General features: G+C 38.7%; 1 protein-coding gene across 1 annotated transcript in view; it reads right to left on the bottom strand.

The window, feature by feature from the left end:
* The window catches only part of LOC123836864 (sodium-dependent phosphate transport protein 1-like), a 34,926-nt gene that overhangs the window by 399 nt on the left and 15,090 nt on the right, over positions 1 to 19,437 (bottom strand). Inside the window, exons 7-11 of the mRNA XM_045865941.1 lie at positions 17,162 to 17,280; positions 16,894 to 17,055; positions 15,817 to 15,949; positions 15,579 to 15,726; positions 6,947 to 7,037 (exon numbers count right to left, since the gene is read on the bottom strand). Of these exons, the coding sequence (XP_045721897.1) occupies positions 6,947 to 7,037; positions 15,579 to 15,726; positions 15,817 to 15,949; positions 16,894 to 17,055; positions 17,162 to 17,280 (653 nt within the window). The remainder of the gene's footprint in view (positions 1 to 6,946; positions 7,038 to 15,578; positions 15,727 to 15,816; positions 15,950 to 16,893; positions 17,056 to 17,161; positions 17,281 to 19,437) is intronic.

The following is a 19,437-nucleotide window of genomic DNA, read 5'->3' as shown; positions in this document are numbered from 1 at the left end:
CAAGCAGACTCCTCACTGAGCTCAGAGCCCAACGTGGGACTCGATTCCAGGACCTTGACATCATGACCTGAGCTGAAATCAAGAATCAGATGCTTAACCGACTGAGCCACCCAGGTGCCCTCTATCTTTCTACTTTTTGATTATGTCTATGTACATATAATTTTTCATGTATAAAAATAACATTATGATGTACATACTGCTTAAGACAGTGATACTGATAAAAAAACAGGTTTTTTTTATTAGAAATATAAACATGCTTGCATATCAAGAAATATTTGACTGTATCATAACCTTTCCTGACTGATTAGTAATCCAGAGTTTAGATTTATAAAATTTATAAAACATCCCTTATTTCTCTATATTTAAGTTGTTTTTCACTCTTTGCTACTACAAATCTGAGTATCTTGGTAGTTAATTACATATCCATCGATGCTTTTGAATAAAATTTATCAAATACTTTCCTTATTTATAACGCATTTTCTCTTAAGTCTACCCATATGATCAGTTTCATTAATAGATTTTGTAATACGGAGCCACTTCTACTTTCATAGAAAATGCCTTAATTAATCATGGTGTTGTAGGCATATATTTTAATATGCTGGTGGATTCTATGCACTGGTGATTTAGTTCATTTTTGCATCTATATTCAAAGATGACCTTGAATTTTAATTATGTTTGAGACTTGTTTTACCATTTTGCTTTTTACCTTTTTTATCAGCCGAGATTAAATTTTACGTAGTTCTCTATAATGCATCGTGATTGGGTTTAGGTGTCTGGTACAATACTTTTGAAGGATGTCCAACCCAAAGTTTATATAATTATTAAGGCCTAATTTACTTTAGTATCTTTATTGTTTCCTTTCTTCACTTACATCTTTAATCATCTAGAATTAATTTTGGGGTCAGATATGAGAACAGAGTATAATCGTATTTTTCTACAAGTGGGCTTCCCACTATGTTTTTTTAAAAAAATAAAGCCATCTCCTCTGGTTTGAAATGAAACTTTATTATACAGAATGTACTTTTTTGGAACAAATCATCATCAGTTTTATTTAAAATACAATTAAGAGAGGAGGTGCCTGGGTGGCTCAGTCAGTTAAGCGTCTGACTCTTGATATCTGCTCAGGTCATGATCTCAGGGTTGTGAAATCGAGCCCCACAAATGGCTCCATGCTGGGTGTGGAGCTTACTTAAGATTCTCTCCCTCTCTCTCTGCCTCTCTGCACTCCTACTTGCTCTCTCTTTCTCTCAAAAAGAAAACTAAAATTAGTAAAACAAAATATAATTAAGAGTAGACATTGAAAAAATAAAACAGTATGTTTCCTTCAGATAAGACATTAAATATATTTAATTACAGCCATTTCTCTAATTAAAACATGCCAAGCTTAACAGGTCATTGGCAAACAGAAAGTCAAGAAAAGGACCAAGATGTGCCCAGAAATTTAATGACAAATAATAAAGTTTTCAATAATTTTAAGTTGATAGAATTCATTGTGATTTGGACCTGAAGTCCAACATAAAAACTTGATCTGCCTCCTTCTTCATATAGTTTCACTGATGTTGCTTTAATACGTGTGCAGTTCTCTTCATATGGGGTTTGCACAATTTTCAGTGTTTTTCCCCCATGAGTACTTTGTAATATTGGTTGATACTGTGCTTTAGATATTTATACAATATAATATCTAACTTTGATTCCCCCTCCGCAGGACAGTCTGTTCTCTGTACATAATGTTATTTTGTTCTTCTGCATTTACATTGTATATACCTGTAACTTACTTTTATTGACCAATTGGGTTTGCTAACCTTTTCGGAATGCTGCACAATTAAGATAGCATTTAAAAGGGTATGCAAATAATGATATTAATAGCTGTTATGGGTTGAATACATGAGCGTCTGGTACTTGCATGCATGATCTGATTTGGTAAGCCCCTAAACTCCATGAGGTTTCTCTGTCATTTTGGCCATTTATAGCTCGAGACACCAGGACTTATAGTATAAGAAATGTTTCCAGGTCGCATAGCTTATGAGTAGCAGAGTTGAGATTTGAATACACACTGTATATATTTTTAGGAATCTGAATATATTTGTTTATCCAGTTTTCCCAAATTTTTAGCATAGAGTTGTTCTTTCTGTTCTTAGCTTTTAATCTACAACGTCTCCAAAAAAATTTCTCCTTCTCACTTGGTATTTCCAACAGTTGAATCTTGTCTCTTGTATCCTGCTCCAGAAAGATTGTCTATCTGATTAATCTTTTCAGATTACCAATTTTAAATTTTGTGTGTCTTCTCTACTGTTTTATTAACTGTAGAATTTATTTATTTTATGTTATTGTTTTAATCGTTCTTATTCTTTGGGGTTGCTATGTTGTTGTTTTCCCCAAGTTCTGGAGTTGAATGCTTATTAGCTTATTTATTTTTGGTTGGCTTTCTTGTGTTTTCTTCTATAGATTAGGTCAAGTTATAAATTACCCTAAATGTCCAATATATTTCCACATGTAACAATTACCCTGTCATTCAGTTTTAAGTGTTGCTGAATTCACTTTTTGATGTTCTTTTAAACCTAATAATTATTTTCTATTATGTTGTTCAGTTTGTAAATATATGTGCTCTTTTTAGAAATCCTATTGGTATTAGTTATGATGTTATTGCACTTTGGTTTTCTATAGAATATCGATCCTTTGAAATCTAATTTACCATCTATCCCCAGTGGAAGAACTGAGCCACATTACTGAACTTGTCAGTATAGGCAAGTGACGATCTAAAATGTTACTTCTTATTTTCAAAATATGTGTGGATTTTTCTGCTTTACTATTCTGTCTTTGATTTCTATAATAATTTAATTGTGATTGGAGGACACATTTTGTGTAATTACAGTCCTGTTACAATTGCTGGAATTTACATAATAGCACAGTATGTAGTCAATTTTTACAAATGTTCTAGGACACCTTGAAAGGAATGAGGATTCTGGGGTTGCTGAGTGGGGCGTTCCATGAATGTCAATTAGGCCAAGTATGTTAATTGTGTTGCTAAACTCTTTTATATTTTTACAGATTTTTTTCTCCTTGCTGCAACAATTACAAGTGGTGTATTAAAATCTTTCACTATAGCTAACTTTGTATCTCTTAATGGTTTGGCTTTGTGGTTACACTAGGGTGCACAGCAGGTTAGCTAGGAGCTGGGCTCTACATCTCCTCATCCCCAGATCCTGGATGGTAGAGATGCAGTCGCCATTCTCGTTACCAGTTGCTATGTCAGGAAGAGAATGACCTCCTGCCTCTTAAACTTCTCTTCAGAATTAACACATATAACTTCCTCTCATTGGCCAAAATAACTTGCATGAATACATTTAACTTCATGCAAGTGGGAAACTGCCAAGAGAATAACCAGAAAAAAAAATTATTTTTTAATCATGTTTTTAAAAGATTTTATTTATTTATTTGGCAGAGAGAGAGAGAGCACACAAGCAGGGTGAGGGGTAGAGGGAGAAGCAGACTCCCCGCTGAGCAGGGAGGCCGATGAGGGGCTCACGATCCCAGGACACTGGGATCATGACCTGAGTCAAAGGCAGACGCTTCACCGACTGAGCCACCCAGGTGTCCCCAGAAAAAATTATTGTTGCAATAAGTAGCTGCAATAATTAGCTGCAATAATTAGCTCCTAGTTCACCATTCTCGTCATGAAATATTTGATTCACTCACCTTACTCCACACAGAGCACACTAATCAAGGCAGACCACTCCAAAAGCCCCCCGGTCCCTACATTCAGTCACTTCAGGACCTGATCAAAGAACACTCAAGCGCACCCCGAGAGGTAGTCTCAAAATGTCCGCCTAGCAGGGTGCCGGCCTTACTGTAAACCTATAGCTACCGTCTGCATCCCGATCTTCCTTTTCTGAAAGGAAGTGTTTATGATGGCTAATGGATGGCGGGGCCACCGCAGTAAACAGCATGATGGAGTACGGTGCCCCTGATGTGGAGGGCTGTTGTGCATGATCACCCCAGTGAAGACAGGACACAGTCTGCACTTTGAACTTGATGCCATAACGAGGTGGGACCCCGGGTCCTTACGGAGGAAGTGAAATCATTCCACCAGCCCTGGGGAGAGTGAACTGAATGTTTGGTGGCTGGAGGAGTGAACCGATGTGACATTTTTGGTCCTCCTTCATGGCGCTCCACAGCCCCCTGAAGTCAAGGTTAGCCGTGATTGCTTTGGACCACGACCTGGAGCAGAAGGGTAAAGAGCCACTGCCCCTCACTGCACCCTCTGCTCTGCCTCGGTCACTGGGGTGCTTAGAGGACCGGCTCTCCCCAGTTACCTGACCCGCTGACTCGACAAGGATCTACCAGTTGAGAAAGAAAGACCTCCATAGTTTTTGCTGTTGGGATTTGGGGTTCTTAGCAGTGCCGGCATGTCTATCAAATTTGTTTTTAAACTTCAATTTTAGTCCTTTTTTTCTCACATATTCTATGTGACTTCCTATAGTTTGAGCCTCCTACGGAAAATATCAAGCTTCACTTATCCTTCCCGGTGCACTGTACTCGAGCTGGTGGGACCAGTCTGACTTGTCTTTGGGGTCCCTTTCTCCTGCCACTGCTATTTGCTCTTTGTTCTGGTTTCCCCCCATTTTGCTGTGTCTCCATCATGTGCCTGGTTATCTTCTGTTGTGTGCAGGAGATTGCTCTTAAAAAAACTATTTCTGGTGACAGTCAGGTTGGTGATGCCTCTCCCCAAAAGCACTGTTTTTGTTTGCTTCCTGCTGACTCCTCTGGGACACGGTAAGTCCAAACCCCTTTAAAGTAAGATTGGATATGTTCTGTTCTGCCCAGATGACTCAAGCAGACTGTGTGAGGACTGATTTATTTCTGTTCACTCTTACTCCTTCCGTGCAACTCTTGGAAGGTCTCAGACTAAAACAAGAGTTAATTTATCGGGGTCCTCACCCTTGGCAGACTCTCAAAAGCAGCCAAAAAATTTGCTTTCCTCAGCCCAGTGGAAAATACCCTGTAGTCCTTTGCCTAATTCTTTCAGTTCCTGGCTTCTCCCAGATCTTTCCTGTTAAAGTTTTCCATCTCTCTGCTTCTCTGAAGCTTCAAAGAAGACTCTTCATATTTTTCCAACCTTTTAAATTGCTTTTACTAAGAGAATTGGCCCAAATTACTTACTCTTATTAGTGGAATCCAAAACTTCACTAATTCTCGTGTTAGCTGTATTTCATCTAAAATTTTTTATTTCAATTTTTCTATTTTTAATTACCAGAGGTTAGATTTAGTTCTCTATCAAATCTTATGCTTCTTACATATATTTTTGATCCTCTCTTTTGCCTCTTTAAACATATGCATAGATTTCCAATATCTCTGAGGATCTGATTCCAAGGTTTTTTAATTCTTCTCTCATGTGATACCTTATTTCTTCACGTGTTTGGTGATTTTTGATTGATTGTAAAATTGTTCTCACTAAACCTTTACGCATGAGAAAATCCTAGAGTATGAATTTAGGGTGAGTTTCTCCAGAAAAACCTTACTTGCTTCTACTAGGCATCTTTGGACTACTCAAAATTCAATGCTTGGCTTATGGCATTTGAAATAAATAGAGTTTGAATTTGGGCCTCAAACTGTTGGGAAAATTGGTTCATTGTTCCAGATGTCCAGAAGAGTCTTTATTCAGTTTTTCCTCTCCCTTTGAAGCTGAGGCTGAGACAGACAAATTTCCTTACTGGGCAGAGACAACTTTGGACCGTTCTGGAGGCACATTTCCTCCCACCTTGTGAAAGTCCGCAGAGAAGTTAGCTCACCTTAACAACGTTTGGAAGTCCGCTCGGCATATCCGAGTGAGTGAAATGGAAGAACAGGCTGAGTGGGCTCTACACTCAGGGAGAGATCAGCCTGGTCTCCTGGAATCCTGCTTTTTTATCCACTTTTCTGTCCAGGGAGATTCCATGGTTACAGTGATTTTTCCTGCCTTTCTGATACCATAAGTACATAGAACATGATGGTAGTGGGCTCTCTTCTTTGGGAAATTTGGCCATGGTGAATGCAGACCATCTCTCCTTGGCCCAAGTCGTGGGATAAGGAACATGTGGAGGAATTGCCTGTATACTGCTACTTCTCAGCTCGTAGCTTTTCCTCCAAATAAACAAAGTTTGCATGTAAGCTACATGGCACTATGTGTGAGGGTGTAGTGCTTTGTGATTTGTGATTTGTGATTACAGATTTATGCAAGCGTTTCCAGTCTGACTTTTTTTGTTTGTTTTATGAGTGGTTTGGGGGATATTATGTCTTATTCTTGATTTGTTCATCACAGCCGAAGTGACAGATCATCCAGCAAGGGTCACGTACCAAGGCATTCCAGGGCTTCAGCAGACATTGACCTCTCTGGGATCAAGCTCTTCCTCTGTTTTTCATCTCTGAAATTTCCTCTTACATCTTTTTCAAGATCAGGTATGCATTGAAAATGATTGTTTAAATTTGATAGGGCATTTTAGTGTTCTTAAGAGAAGGATTTCAGGTAACCTTGTCCACAGCACTTGTCGAAACACAAGTTGACCTTTAGAGAAGGGTTTCTTTTGATCACTAATTCTGTTTGCTCCTGATTTTTCATTCCTTTTCTAACAAAACCGTATCTTGTTACTTATATTACCATTCACCCAGCCAAAATTCCTGTTTGGATCAAGCCACACACTCATTGTTAAAAATCACAGAGGTCTATTTCTGTTCCCAAGACCAGTGACTAAACTGTTCCCAGCACAACTACTTGACATCCAATGAGAAAGAAATTACATTATCTGTAGATTTGGAGGGATGCCTGATCTGACCAAGTTTAATGTGAGCCAATATCTCATTGCTCACCTCCTGCTGATGTCAGGTCTACAATTGTTTGTATATATATTGCTGCCTTTCTCTGTATAAGTAATATTAGAAAAGTAACCACCCATGTCTGAAGGCTTCTTACCTGATTAAGGATTACTCCACACAGAGTAGAAGAAATGAGTCCTCCTATCATCCCAATTACAGCTGTAACTCCTTTAAGAAATCCGTAATAACTATGCGAAAAAGAACGGCAGGACACAGATGTAAAGTCAGACAAATGCTGCAGGAAAAGACAACCTAACGAAATGAGGCTTAAGAGTGTTAACTGTTGATTTCCTGAATTTTTCATTCCTCCTTCTCAAATTCCATTAAAATGTTGAAAAACTATGTGGGTAGAAGTAACTTTACAGCGGCAGTACCAAACCAGAAAAGTTGGCTTTAACAGTAAAAACGATTCCAAGATTGAGAGAGAGCCTAGTGGAATGAAAGCCAGCAGGATTAGGAAATCTATGAATCCAGTTGAGAAATTCAGAAGGTGATGTTTATTGGTGATAGGAACCGGTTTGGGGTTAATACAAAAGTGAAGGACTCCATTCACCTGGTCTCTTCCCATGGTCCAAGAGCTACTGGCCCAGTGATTGCTCCCAATACTTGGATGAGGAAGAGAGAAGCTTAGCTGCCAAGCAGCTGTGCTTGGCCAGTCCTGGGTACCCAAACCCAGCTCAGCAGAAGGCAAGGAAGCCACGGAGAGTGATCAATAGAGGAGGGGTCAGATCCAGCAGCCAAAGAGAACAAGGAAGTGCCTTTTGGAGAGCAGAGCCAGTGTCTTACCAAGAAATTAGTTCTCTCCAGGGCGGGGAGTCTTTGCCTTTCCTTTTCAAAAGATTTCACCATTAAAGGTCCTGTGTTTCCTTTTCTTCCCTTTTATGAGAGCGAGGGTTTTCTGTTTGTTTTGTTCTGTTCGTTTTATTTCCCTAGGTCTATTTTATTCCTATTCTGCCTTCACCTGTTGAATATGCGAGGGAGTATATGGTTTGTCTATTAGTTTCTCTGTCCCTTAATCAGAGAGGCATCACATACAGACCAAAAGTCCCTGCATGTTGAACTGTATGCAGTCACTGGGTGGAAATTTGATTTGATTTTTAGGGGGAGCAGGAGAGTGTGTTCTAATGTATAAAGAAGACCATTTATGGGTATTAGCAATGATAGGTGCAGATCGGGGCAGACATCACCAGTTGTCCCCAGAATTTATAGTTCCCCTTTTCATTTTAGCAATACCACCCCTAGGGCTTTTGTGGGGAGAGAGCTACATAAGCCATTTGTGAGCCTTTTCACATTTGCCTTCATGAGCACCTCTCCCCATAAAAATATTAAAAATTATATTTGATGACTCTGTGTGTGTGTGAGTGTGTTGAGGGACTTTTCAGTTTCATCTAAATTGTCAGATTTACAGGCATGAAGTTGTTCATAATATTCTGTTATTTCTCTTTTATATTCTAAACTTACCATAATGCATGCTTTTTCATTACTGACATTGATAATTTTTCTCTTTTTCTTAATCAACCTTCATTTTTTCATTACTTTCATTAATTTCCAGAGAACCAACTTTTGACATTGTTAATTTTATGTATAATGTTTTTGTCCTAATCTTCATAATCTTGGGGGGGGGGTTAATTTGCTGCTTTTCTAGCTACTTGAGATAAGAAACGTGATTATTGATTTTAAGACTTACCTGTTTTTCAATATACATGTTTAAAGCTATACATTTCTCTCTGGGCATGATTTTTTAAAAAAAATATTTTTATTTATTTGTCAGAGAGAGAGAGCACAAGCAGAGGGAGCAGGAGAGGGAGAAGCAGGCTTCCTGCTGAGCAGGGAGCCTGATGTGAGACCTGATCCCAGGACTCTGGGATCACGACCTGAGCCGAAGGCAGACACTTAACCGACTGAGCCACCCAGGTGTCCCTCTCTGGGCATGATTTTAAAAGCATCCCACATGCTTTGAAATGTCCTACTTCGTTATGATTTAAAGTATTTTCTAATTCCAATTGTGATTTCTTTGACTTAAACATTACTCTCAAAGCAATGGGGGTTATGTATCTTTTGCTTTAGATGGCAACCTTAATTCACTGTGATCAAAGAAAATATTCTGAATGATTTCAAGCATTTTAAATCAATTGCAGCTTGCTTTATGACCCAGAATATCACCAATTTCAATAACTGTCCCATAGGCAACTGAAAATAACTTGAATCCTCTCCTTGTTGTGTGCAGTGTGATTTTCCACATATGTCAATCATGTCAACTCTGTTAATTTTTGTTGTTGTTCTAGTCATCCATATCCTTACTGATTTTTTTGTCTACCTCTGTTTTAGTCCAAGCTATTGAAAGAGGTTATGAAAATTTCTTCCTTCATTGTAAATTTGTCTAGTTCTTTGAGTTCTCTCAATTCATAATGATTATAAATTAAAGCTGTATTATTGGATTCAAACAGAGATAGAATTCTGATAATTTTCTCTTCACCATTATGAACTAACACCTTCTATTTCTAGTAGTGTTCCATTTTTTTCTGATACTAACATAGTTATTTCAGGTTTCTCTTGGTTAATATTTGCTTGGAATACTTCTTTGTATTCTTTAATTGCATCCTTGCTATATCCTAATGTTTAATGTGTGTCTTTTATTTGCAGCATAGAGCTGCATTTCCTTTATTTTTGACTTCAACAATCTTGATAGTTACTTGGGTATTTCTTCTATATTAAGCTAATGTAATTACTGATATACTTCTGATTATCTTTATCTGTTCACTATTTTTGACTTCCTCTCTTATATTCCACTTTTTCTTCTAGATTCATCCGTTTTATTTTATTTTTCCTTCTGTGACTTTATTTCAACTGTTCTTTTCAAGCATTGAAGATAATATGACATGTACTTTTTACTTGTTTACTATGAATTTTACTATTTTCTCTATGCCAGAGCTTAGAGAATTTTTAAGATTTTAATATTTTGACATTTCTGTTTATTTCCCTCCTGCTCTTTGAATTATTTGATCCTGTATTTTAATTTCTTAATGCAATCTGTTTTGATATGCATTTCAACTCATAAGTTACTTTCTGTTGTTTTTACAGATCAATAGTCTCTGTAATTACACACATCTTACCCTCCCTAATTGCTCCTCAGTCTTTCTAACATATTCAGATTTCAATAGGGATTTCTTTTTACCAAAACGTTTTCTTTTAGTATTTCTTTTAGTGAAGATCCACTGGTGACAGTTTCTCTGTTTGTCTGAAAACATTATTTTGCTTTGATTTTCTAAGAATATTTTCATTAGACATAAAATTCTAGGTTGACATTTATTTATCTTTTAGTATGTTATAGAGATTGTATCATTATCTTCTGGTTTTCATGGTTTCTGTTGGAAAGTCAGATGTCAGGCTTATTATTCCCACTTGAAAGTGACATGCCTTTTTGCTCTAGTTCCTTTTAAGATTTTTTTCTTTGTCTTTGGCTTTTGGCATTCTTACTATATATATAATTTACATTTCATCATGTTTGAAATTCACAGAGCTTTGTGCATGTGTGGTTTACTGTCTTTCGTTACTTTTGGATTATTTGGGCCTGTTCTCTCTTAAAATATTGCTTATGTCACGTTTTAGCTCTCTTTTCCTTCTGAGATTCAGGTACAAATTTGTTAGCCTTTTTACTTCATTCCACATTTCTGTTATGCTCCTTTATTTTTTTTCCTGTATATTTCAATTTAGATGTTTCTTGTGATATGTCTCCCTATTTACCAATCTTATTTTCTCTTGTGGCTAATTTGTCATTAAACCTATCCATTAAGATCTCAATTTCAGGCATTTTATTTTTTCAGTTCTAGAATTTCCATTTGATTGTTTTTATAGATTCCAATACTGGTCAAATTCTTTATCTTTTCTTCTTGTTTCTTCAGTTTTTCCCCTGGTTTCTTGGGTTTACTAATCATAGATATTTCAAAATTCTTCTTGCCTGATAACTTTAGTATCTGTATCGGTTGTAGGACTATTTCTAATGCATTTTGTGGTTATTGATCCCATGGCCCTATCCCTTGTCATGCCTAGTAACTTTTATTAAATGCTGGACATTTTTAATAAGAGCTATAGGGACTCCAAGAATATGTTATGCTTTGTAAGAGAAAATTCACCCTTTTCTCTAATAGATAGACTTGGAAGGGAGGGAGTGGATCACTTTAATTAGCAAATGAACTGAGATGAGGCTAGGTTTCAATTTTGATAAGACCCAAACCTGTAGTACCTACCCTCCCCTCGGTACCCCCCGCAGTTCCTTAGGTGTTGCCCTCCATGTTGTTAAATGGAGAGCTCGGTATATCCAGCCAGGTCCCACCAGGCCTTGGTAGATCTCGTCTCCTTAGTATAGAATGTATGGCAAATTCTGCCATGCTTCTCATGGTTTTGGCTTAGATTTTTTTTTTTTTTTTTTTGCCACTTGCCCCACTGAACTTCAGAACTCAACAAATATCTCAAAGAAACTGACTTTATGTTTAAGTTCCCTTAATTTTCAATGTTGTCACTCCAGCCCCGTGCAACCCAAACGCTTGACTAATTTCTCTATACATAGCAGCCGACTTGTCCCAGGGCCAAACCTGGATTAGCAGCCTTTTGCCTAATGACCCCAAGGAAAAAGTGGAGGGAATTGTCAGCTCACCTCAGAGGTGCTATCCTCTTGTATCTCTAGTCTTATAGGCCTCGGCTGCCGTCTAATGCCTTTGAGTGAACACTTTAGGTATTTTATTTTATTTTTAAAATTTTTAAAGTAATCTCTATATCCAACATGGGGCTCAAACCTTGATCTTGAACAATCCTAAGATCAAGAGTCACATACTCCACTGACTAAGACAGCCAGGCACCCCTACTTTTGGCATTTTATTTCAAATTTACCCCAGCTGGACTGTCAGTCATCCACAGCTGCCCAATCCTGTGTGGAAGTTGAACAGGTTTCTCAAATTTTGCTTTACGGTTGTAAAATGTTAGGTACAGAGAAATTTAGAAAATTATATGTTCTAGTGAATTAAAGTAATGCTTAAAAAATTCTTTATCTCTAGTAATGCATCTGCCTTAAAGTCTACATTGGCTGATGTGTTTTCCTTTATTCTGCTTATAATCTGTTACATTTTGTTATTGCTTTTATTTCCATCCAGATTAACTCAAAATTTGGAAGATATAGTCCTTTTATATTTTGTGTTTTTCTGATACATTTGACTTAAAATGATCCTCATTCTGTTTTTTTCCACCTATTTTATGCTTTTTAAACTTCGTTCCTGATTTCTTTTTCATTGGTTTTTTAAAGTACCATCTCCTTTATACTTTTACTATCATTCAATAGTTACCCTAGAGATTAAAACATATATTCTTGACTTATTTTCGTCTAACATAAATTAATATTTTTATAAATTCCCATTAATGAAAGCACCTGAGAACACATTTTCATTTATATCCTCTCATCTTTTGTGCTTTTTATTGTCAGACATTTTAATTTACATATATTTTGTACCCTACGAGGTATTGTTTTCCTTTTGTGAATTCAGTAATTATTAGATTTACTCTACTTTTTTCCTCTCCATCTCTCTTTATTGTTCCTATATTTCTATGCTTCATCTGTGATTATTTTGCCTCTGTCCAAAGAATTCCCACTTAAGAAGTTTTCATTGGAGGTCTTTGCTGATGAATTCTCACAATTTGCCTGAAAATATTTTTATATTACCTTAATTCCTGAAGGAACTTTTTGCTGGATATAGACCTCTAATTAACAGTGATTTTACTTTTTTCATTTTAGAGATTGGCTTCTAGCTTTCATTTTTTTTTTCTCTTGAGAAGGCAGCTCCCAGTCTTATTATTCTTTGAAAGCAATGTGCTTTTGCATATGGCTGTGTTTAAGAGATCTTTCTCCCTCCCTGACTTTCTAGTTTTAGCAATTTTACTACAACAATTATAGGAGTGGTTTTCTTTATATTTATCCTAGTATATAGTCAGTAACTATGACATCTTTAGTGACTATGTTCTCCTCCCAGATTCAGAAGTCTTTAGCATGCTGTGGCTGTGAGAAAGGATTTGATCTATTTTTACCAAAAGAGGTGTTGCACTCTGTAGTCAGAGAAATAAACAGAATCCTCAGTGTCAAGAATCCTGAATGCCTTGACAATTCCTCTGAAAACCGTTACACATCGATAGGATGGAGCAGTTCTTCTGCTCTGAGAGTAGGTGACAACGTTTTATCGTCTAATCCTCGTGCCATTTGGTCCTCAAATGGTAGGTACATGATACAGGGAGTGAAAACAAAGGTTGTTCTAATGCAGGATACTTTTCTGGACCACAGTGATCTCTAAATTGGCTTACCCTTCAGCAGCAACAGCTCATACTAAAAGGCATTTTGGAAATTTAAATAGCCATTAAAATAGACTTTCAATTTTATTGATTTCATATTTTGGCATGCTATGATTTAGTAGAGCCCAAATAAGATTCTGATGTCTGAACTCTACTTCAGGCCCACATGGAGGGAAATTCAAAGGTGCACAATCCATGCAAATCCAGTCAAAAATAATGAAAAGCAATTAAAGTCTTTTTTGGGGCCTCCATTTAAGAATGTCAAGGCAATGACAGGTTCTTCTTAATGCATTACAGAACATCTTTAGAGTTCTCTGTGCTTTTCTACTCTTGCTGCCCACCAAAGTGATGGCAGCCACTCCATTCTTAGGTCTCTGTCTCACTCAGTCTTATTTCCCAAACAATATTCTCACAAAATCACATGTGTGTTTCTTTTTCCTTCCAGACCTTTTTTCCTGCCACCTTTGTTCTGCTCCAACCTATGTAACCCCTGACTGACTCTTTAGTTCTAACAAAGACCAAATTTCCCTAAGAGGACAATTTAGAAATTTATTCTCTAAGGGAACTCTCTATAATAGCAAGGGAGGTATATGATTAGGAACATTTTTGCTTAAGTAAGTTTGGTCTCCATTCCATTAATAAACAATAGTTGAAGCAATACAAATTGATATGGTTGAGCTATAACACACATATGCCCTAAAGATTGAGGATGAACCACCTTAAGGGATAAGAATTTTTTCCAGTTTGTATATTAGTATATTTATTCTCTCTGATTCTACAAAGTTACCTGGCTGACATGGAATTTGGGTCCATTGGAATGATGTGACTCAGACAAGTCCTATAAACTCAAGCCATTGCTGGTTGAGATTATTTCATAGCCTACTGACAAGATGCTAGCAAATAGCCCTATTGAGGGAGTGACTACAGCTAGCCAGCTGTGGAAGCAGACATACATAGGTGCGAGCCCTCAGTGCTTATTACTGTGTGATTTACATGAATTCTTTTCCCTGGTCTTTTGCTTCCTCACCCATACTATGTGGGTAATATCTCATTCACACTGGGGCATGCCAGGCACATAAAAAATACTCAACAAATCCTAGCTATTTATAATTTCCTTTCTCTATTTCTGTATACATTATTTTTTTTAAACATTGATTTATTTATTTTAGAGAGAAAGCATGAGCAGGAGGGGCAGACAGAGTGGGAGAGAGAATCTCAAGCAGACTCTGCACTGATCACGGAGCCCCACATGGGCTCCATCCCAGGACCCTGAGATCATGACCTGAGCCGAAACCAAGAGTCAGATGCTTAACCAACTGTGTCACCCAGGCGTTCCTATTTCTGTATACATTCTTGATTTCAAAGTGCATATGGCTCAGTTGACATTGTGCTTTCTGTATCAAATAATCCTTACATGTTTTATATATAATTTATATATATATATAATCAGAACACCTGTGGGCATTTTTAAGGAGGGTCTTGGAACTGAATAAAACAAGTGGATACATGTCCTCATTACTCTGGCACTCACCTTGTGTAGATATAATGGACAAGATTCTTTATAAGAATCGAGACAAGTGGATTATTCTTTGTTGATTTCACCTCTCTACCCCACGGCCACTGCTTTGCTAAACTTCAGAGAATTCTGTTCCTACTGGATCCATGTTCTCCAGGGACTGCTAGCCCTATAAAGCACGATGTAAACAGTGCACCCTGGAGTTGTGCAAATGGCCGGGCTGCTTCCATCAGTCACATTTAGTGTATCTTTAAAAAAGGCATCATAGTAAAAGCAAAAGATCTTGCCAGACAGATCTGGATTAAAATCCTAAGTAAGATCCCAAACCAGTGGTGAGATCTTGGCTGACAAGTATCTGACCCTAGGTTTTCTTAGTTATAAAATAAGTACTACTAACTGGTGGGTTTTCATGAGGATTCATAATATATAAACATGTATTCAAACATGTATTCAACAACGGGGAGGAGGTAACCTGTATACAGTGTTTGCTATGGGCCAGGCACTATTCTGTGTATTTGACCTAAATTAACTTATTTCATCCTCTAATAATCCTATGAGGTAAGCATTCTCTTACCACTCCCATGAAACAGGCCCAGAGAAGGTAAGTAATTTGTTTGAAGAGAGTGGTCATGCTGTTATTAAAACCGAGCCTTCTGACTTTAGAATCTGTGCTCTGAATCATTGGGCTGTACTTCATAAATATATGGGTTGCAAACATTAATATATCGTTAGGTACATAATGATTACTTACATTATATGAATGAACTATATTGATGCTGCTTCTGGAAGAATTTTGGCCTGATGGCCACGAACTCCAAAATAGTTGGAATCTTAAAACACCCTGGGGAGCTTGGATACGGGAAAGAGATTTTTAAAATCCTACCTGGGAGCAATATCCAAGCCATTTATGAGTACTCCAGTCATACAAAAGGTTCCTGTTGAACTGGCAAGTATCAGGAAGATGGTAGTGCTAGAGAAGCTGAAACTCAGGTAGAGCAGGCACACGCTGAAGAAGGCAGGCAGGAGAAGTCCTGGGGAGTGATTCAGACAACACAGTTAGGGGCATCCCAAAGACGGGGCAAAGGGCCTCAAGGTGCTTGAACATCCTGGCTGTTCCTTACCCAGTGTGTTGAAGAGGTTCCGGATGGTAATTAAGCGGAGAATATTCCTGGACTGGAAGAAGTCTGTCAGGTGACCTGCTAGGATACCAAAGCTCCAGGCAAACAAATAGGGGAGGGATGATAGCAGCCCATTCTGGGAAGTAAATGTTAGTGTAAGGGTGAGTATGATAGGTGGAGTCATCCTGACGCTAAAATTCAGTATCTAAAATTTGTATTGCCATACAACCATCAACATGCAAACTCAGAATTCCCACTTGGGGCCACACCACCCAAAAGGAAGAGGAAAGTAGTTTTGGGGTCAGGAAGAGTTGTCAGAGTCCGTCGAGTTTTCTCTTCTTAGTGTCACGGGACCTGAAAGTACTGGAGAATCGAGATCCGAAGACTATAGTCAGGAATGGGGAAATGCGGGCCCTGGGCAAGATGGTAGGGCTAGTAATGACAGCAACTACAGACATTCATATAGTGCTGATTCTGAACCACTGCCCTTAATCCTTTCAACACGTCCAGGGTCTCACAGAGGATAACACTGAATCAGAGAGTGCTTGGCCCCAAGGCTGGGTTACTGGAGGTTGATTGATGAATGGCACTTTGGGCATTCCATTTCTATAGGAGTCTTTTCTGGTTAGTATGGCTTTGAACATAAGGTTCAGGGAACAGTCATTCTCCAAGTCAGACAAGAAATGAGAGTGCCCATCCTTTCAAAGCAAGACCTAGGACTCATTGCCTTATCCCAAGAGATAGGTTGGATGTGAACTGGGCAGGGTGGCAGGGAAGGATCCCAGTCTCTGTAGGCAACAATGGTGTTGAGCCTTAAATAATACTAATTGGGGTGGTCATGCAGTGAATGGGAGGTAGGGAACCTGTGGGAACATGAGTGTGTTCTATTGTGGGAGTGCCAGATATGTGCCTACACCCTTGATCTGGGAAATGTTAACATAAGAATTGGAAACAGTCTCCAGGTACAGAATGTCAGCTAAATGGTGTAGGGGCCAGCAAGAGCTAGGGTTAGAGACATAAGAAACAAAGAAATGAGAAGAGTCCTTCATAAAGCTAAAAGGAGAACACAAGTCAACTTACCTCTTTTATATTCACACGAAGCTTGGAGTTGATAAACGTTGGAGTGTACAAAACCATGATTTTATTTGTCCAGTGAAAAGCAAAAGAACCGAAAGCAATGGCCCAGACGGGAAGAGACTTAATCATAGCTTTGACTGGCAGAGACTGTGTCCTTGAGCTGACCTGGGGAAAAAAACCCATTAACTGTTAGCACATTAGGACAAGCAGGAACATGGTTTCATTCGGCACAGAATCTGGAAGATACCACAGTGGAGCATCTGTGTTCTACCTGCTGGTTGAGGGAGGACAAGATGTATTCCTTCTCACTGATGCTTATACATGGGTGGTCCTTTGGGTCGTCATAGAACAGAACAAACCAGAGAAGACTTAGGGCACAGCCACAAGCACCTATCAAAGCAGGATAGGTTAGATTCGAAATTGCGTCTGTTGGTAGTAAGTCTCTTTACCAAACTGGCATTTGTCATTATCGGTCAGAGAACCTGGACCTCCTCTTCCTTCTTTAAAACTTGGCAACAAGGCTTACGGTTTTGATAGTCCTCTCTGTATCCACAGCTGCCTGTGCCTACAGAATGAATTTTGCAGAGAGGGCGGTAAGCCCTCTGGCCTCTCCTGATCGAGGCTCTGTATCCCTCCGCTCATCATAGTGGGACTCCCTGCTCTTAGGCCCTCATCTCTACAGTTACCCAACGTGTTCCACCATGAGAATATGGTACAGCTGAACCCTCACAGGGCTTGACGATCACCTCGCTTTGAGAGCTAGGTCTTGGCCATGCTCCTAAGATTCAGCCCAGGCCTGAGGGATTACACAAGTCCTCTGTGAGGAATCATCTGTTAGGACAGGGAGTATGTAGTACTCACCAGTCAGTCTTCCAGAAAGGCATTCATTCATCTGACAAATATTGATTAAATGCACATTATGTACCATTCACTATTCTACATACTGGGGACGCAGCAATGAATAAAACACAAAAATTTCTGTCTTCACAGAGTTTACTTTCTAGTGGATGAGAAAAAGATGATGAAAAGTAAAAAAGTAAAGGGTGTTAAATGTCAGTGACAAGAGCTCTGGAGAGAAGTTACAGGGGTCGGGGGGAGTATCATGCTCAGTGAAGGCTGGGACATGGATATGGGGCAAGGACACTCCAGGCAGAGGGAGCAGAGAGTGCTGAAGGCCTAGGTCCTGAGGCCAGTGTGACTGGAGAGGAAGTAAGGGGAGGACGGGAAAGGTTGAGGACGAGAGCTGATGGGATTAGACCATGTGGAAACCTGGAGCCACTGTAAGATCTTAGGCTTGTACAATACTCTTTAAACAACATTAAAAGGATATTTCAACTATATACTATTTCCATGTCATTCTGTGACCTGAGAACCCAATCCCAAGATGAAATGTAAGTGGAGAGAAGTGAATATCTAATAAATACATGTGCAATATGTACATTTCAATATAGTATTTTAGTCAACTCAGAAACTCATATGGGCCTATTAGCTCTTTTTCAAAATGAGAATACTGATGTTCAGAAAGGTCCACATCCTTGCCCAGGGACACACAGTTAATAAGTGTAATTGACACTTAGCATGAATTATATTTTTGGGAGTACAGTCCTCAAGGAGAAGCCTGGAGCAGAGCTTTGAAGAAAGACAAGAGTTAATGGCAAGTGGAAGAGGATGAGTCTGCAAAAGACTAAGACAGAATGGCCAGGAGAACAAAGACCAATGCAGAGAGTTAGGCAAGGGCACCATTGGTGATGGACGTGATTGAGAACTCAGGTCAAATGTGGACTGAAGAACTTCCACTTGATTTATGGGCATGGAGGTTTGGCCAGTTCTAACATTTGTGAGGCCTGGGGCAAGACTATACGTGGAAATTCACATGAATGTTTAAGTTATGGATTTATTAAGAAACTCAAATAAGGTATGTCTTCTCATCCTGTGTTGACAAAAATGTAACTTCAAAATGATCTGGAGAGAGACTTCTGGTTTCTGATCCAGCACGTAAGGAACTTGATAGTCATCCCTCCCATCCTCATTACAAGAAAAATGTTGAACAAAATAAAAATCAACTCTTCTTTGATCCATCAGAATATTGAGGTCATAGGGCAAATTACTGTACCCAAAATTGGAGAGACAGATAGGGGACACAGAGAATTACAACTTCCTGGAACAGAAGCCCAGAAGCAGAAAACTACATGGGAACCAGTATCAGGGTAAGAAAACCTGGCAATTGATTAATTGCAGTAGGTTGTGTGGACAAGTTTGAGAGGTAAAAAAATCTGGGGTGGGGGGAATCCTGGAGGGACTCTCATACTTTTGTGAGTTTTTCCTTCAGGAGACCTAACCAGGTTCTCACAGTGAAGATGAGACAAAAATTCCTACATCCTTTCAGCAGGGGAAAGGAAAAGTAGCAGTTTTGAATTATGTCTAGAGCATCCTGTTCTTAACAAAGCCTGCTGTCAAGGGAAACTTCTACCAGAGTCTAACCCGCTTAAGTGAAAGGAAATACCCAACTGCAACCCCCCCTGGCCTTCCTGTCTTACATAATGGGGG

Source organism: Mirounga angustirostris, unplaced genomic scaffold (assembly GCF_029215605.1).
Source record: "Mirounga angustirostris isolate CCGP_5_RB_7025 unplaced genomic scaffold, mMirAng1.0.hap1 SCAF_8, whole genome shotgun sequence".
In the NCBI taxonomy this organism is placed as follows: domain Eukaryota; kingdom Metazoa; phylum Chordata; class Mammalia; order Carnivora; family Phocidae; genus Mirounga; species Mirounga angustirostris.
Note: the sequence above shows the minus strand (reverse complement) of the source record. Positions and strands in the feature narration are given on the sequence as shown.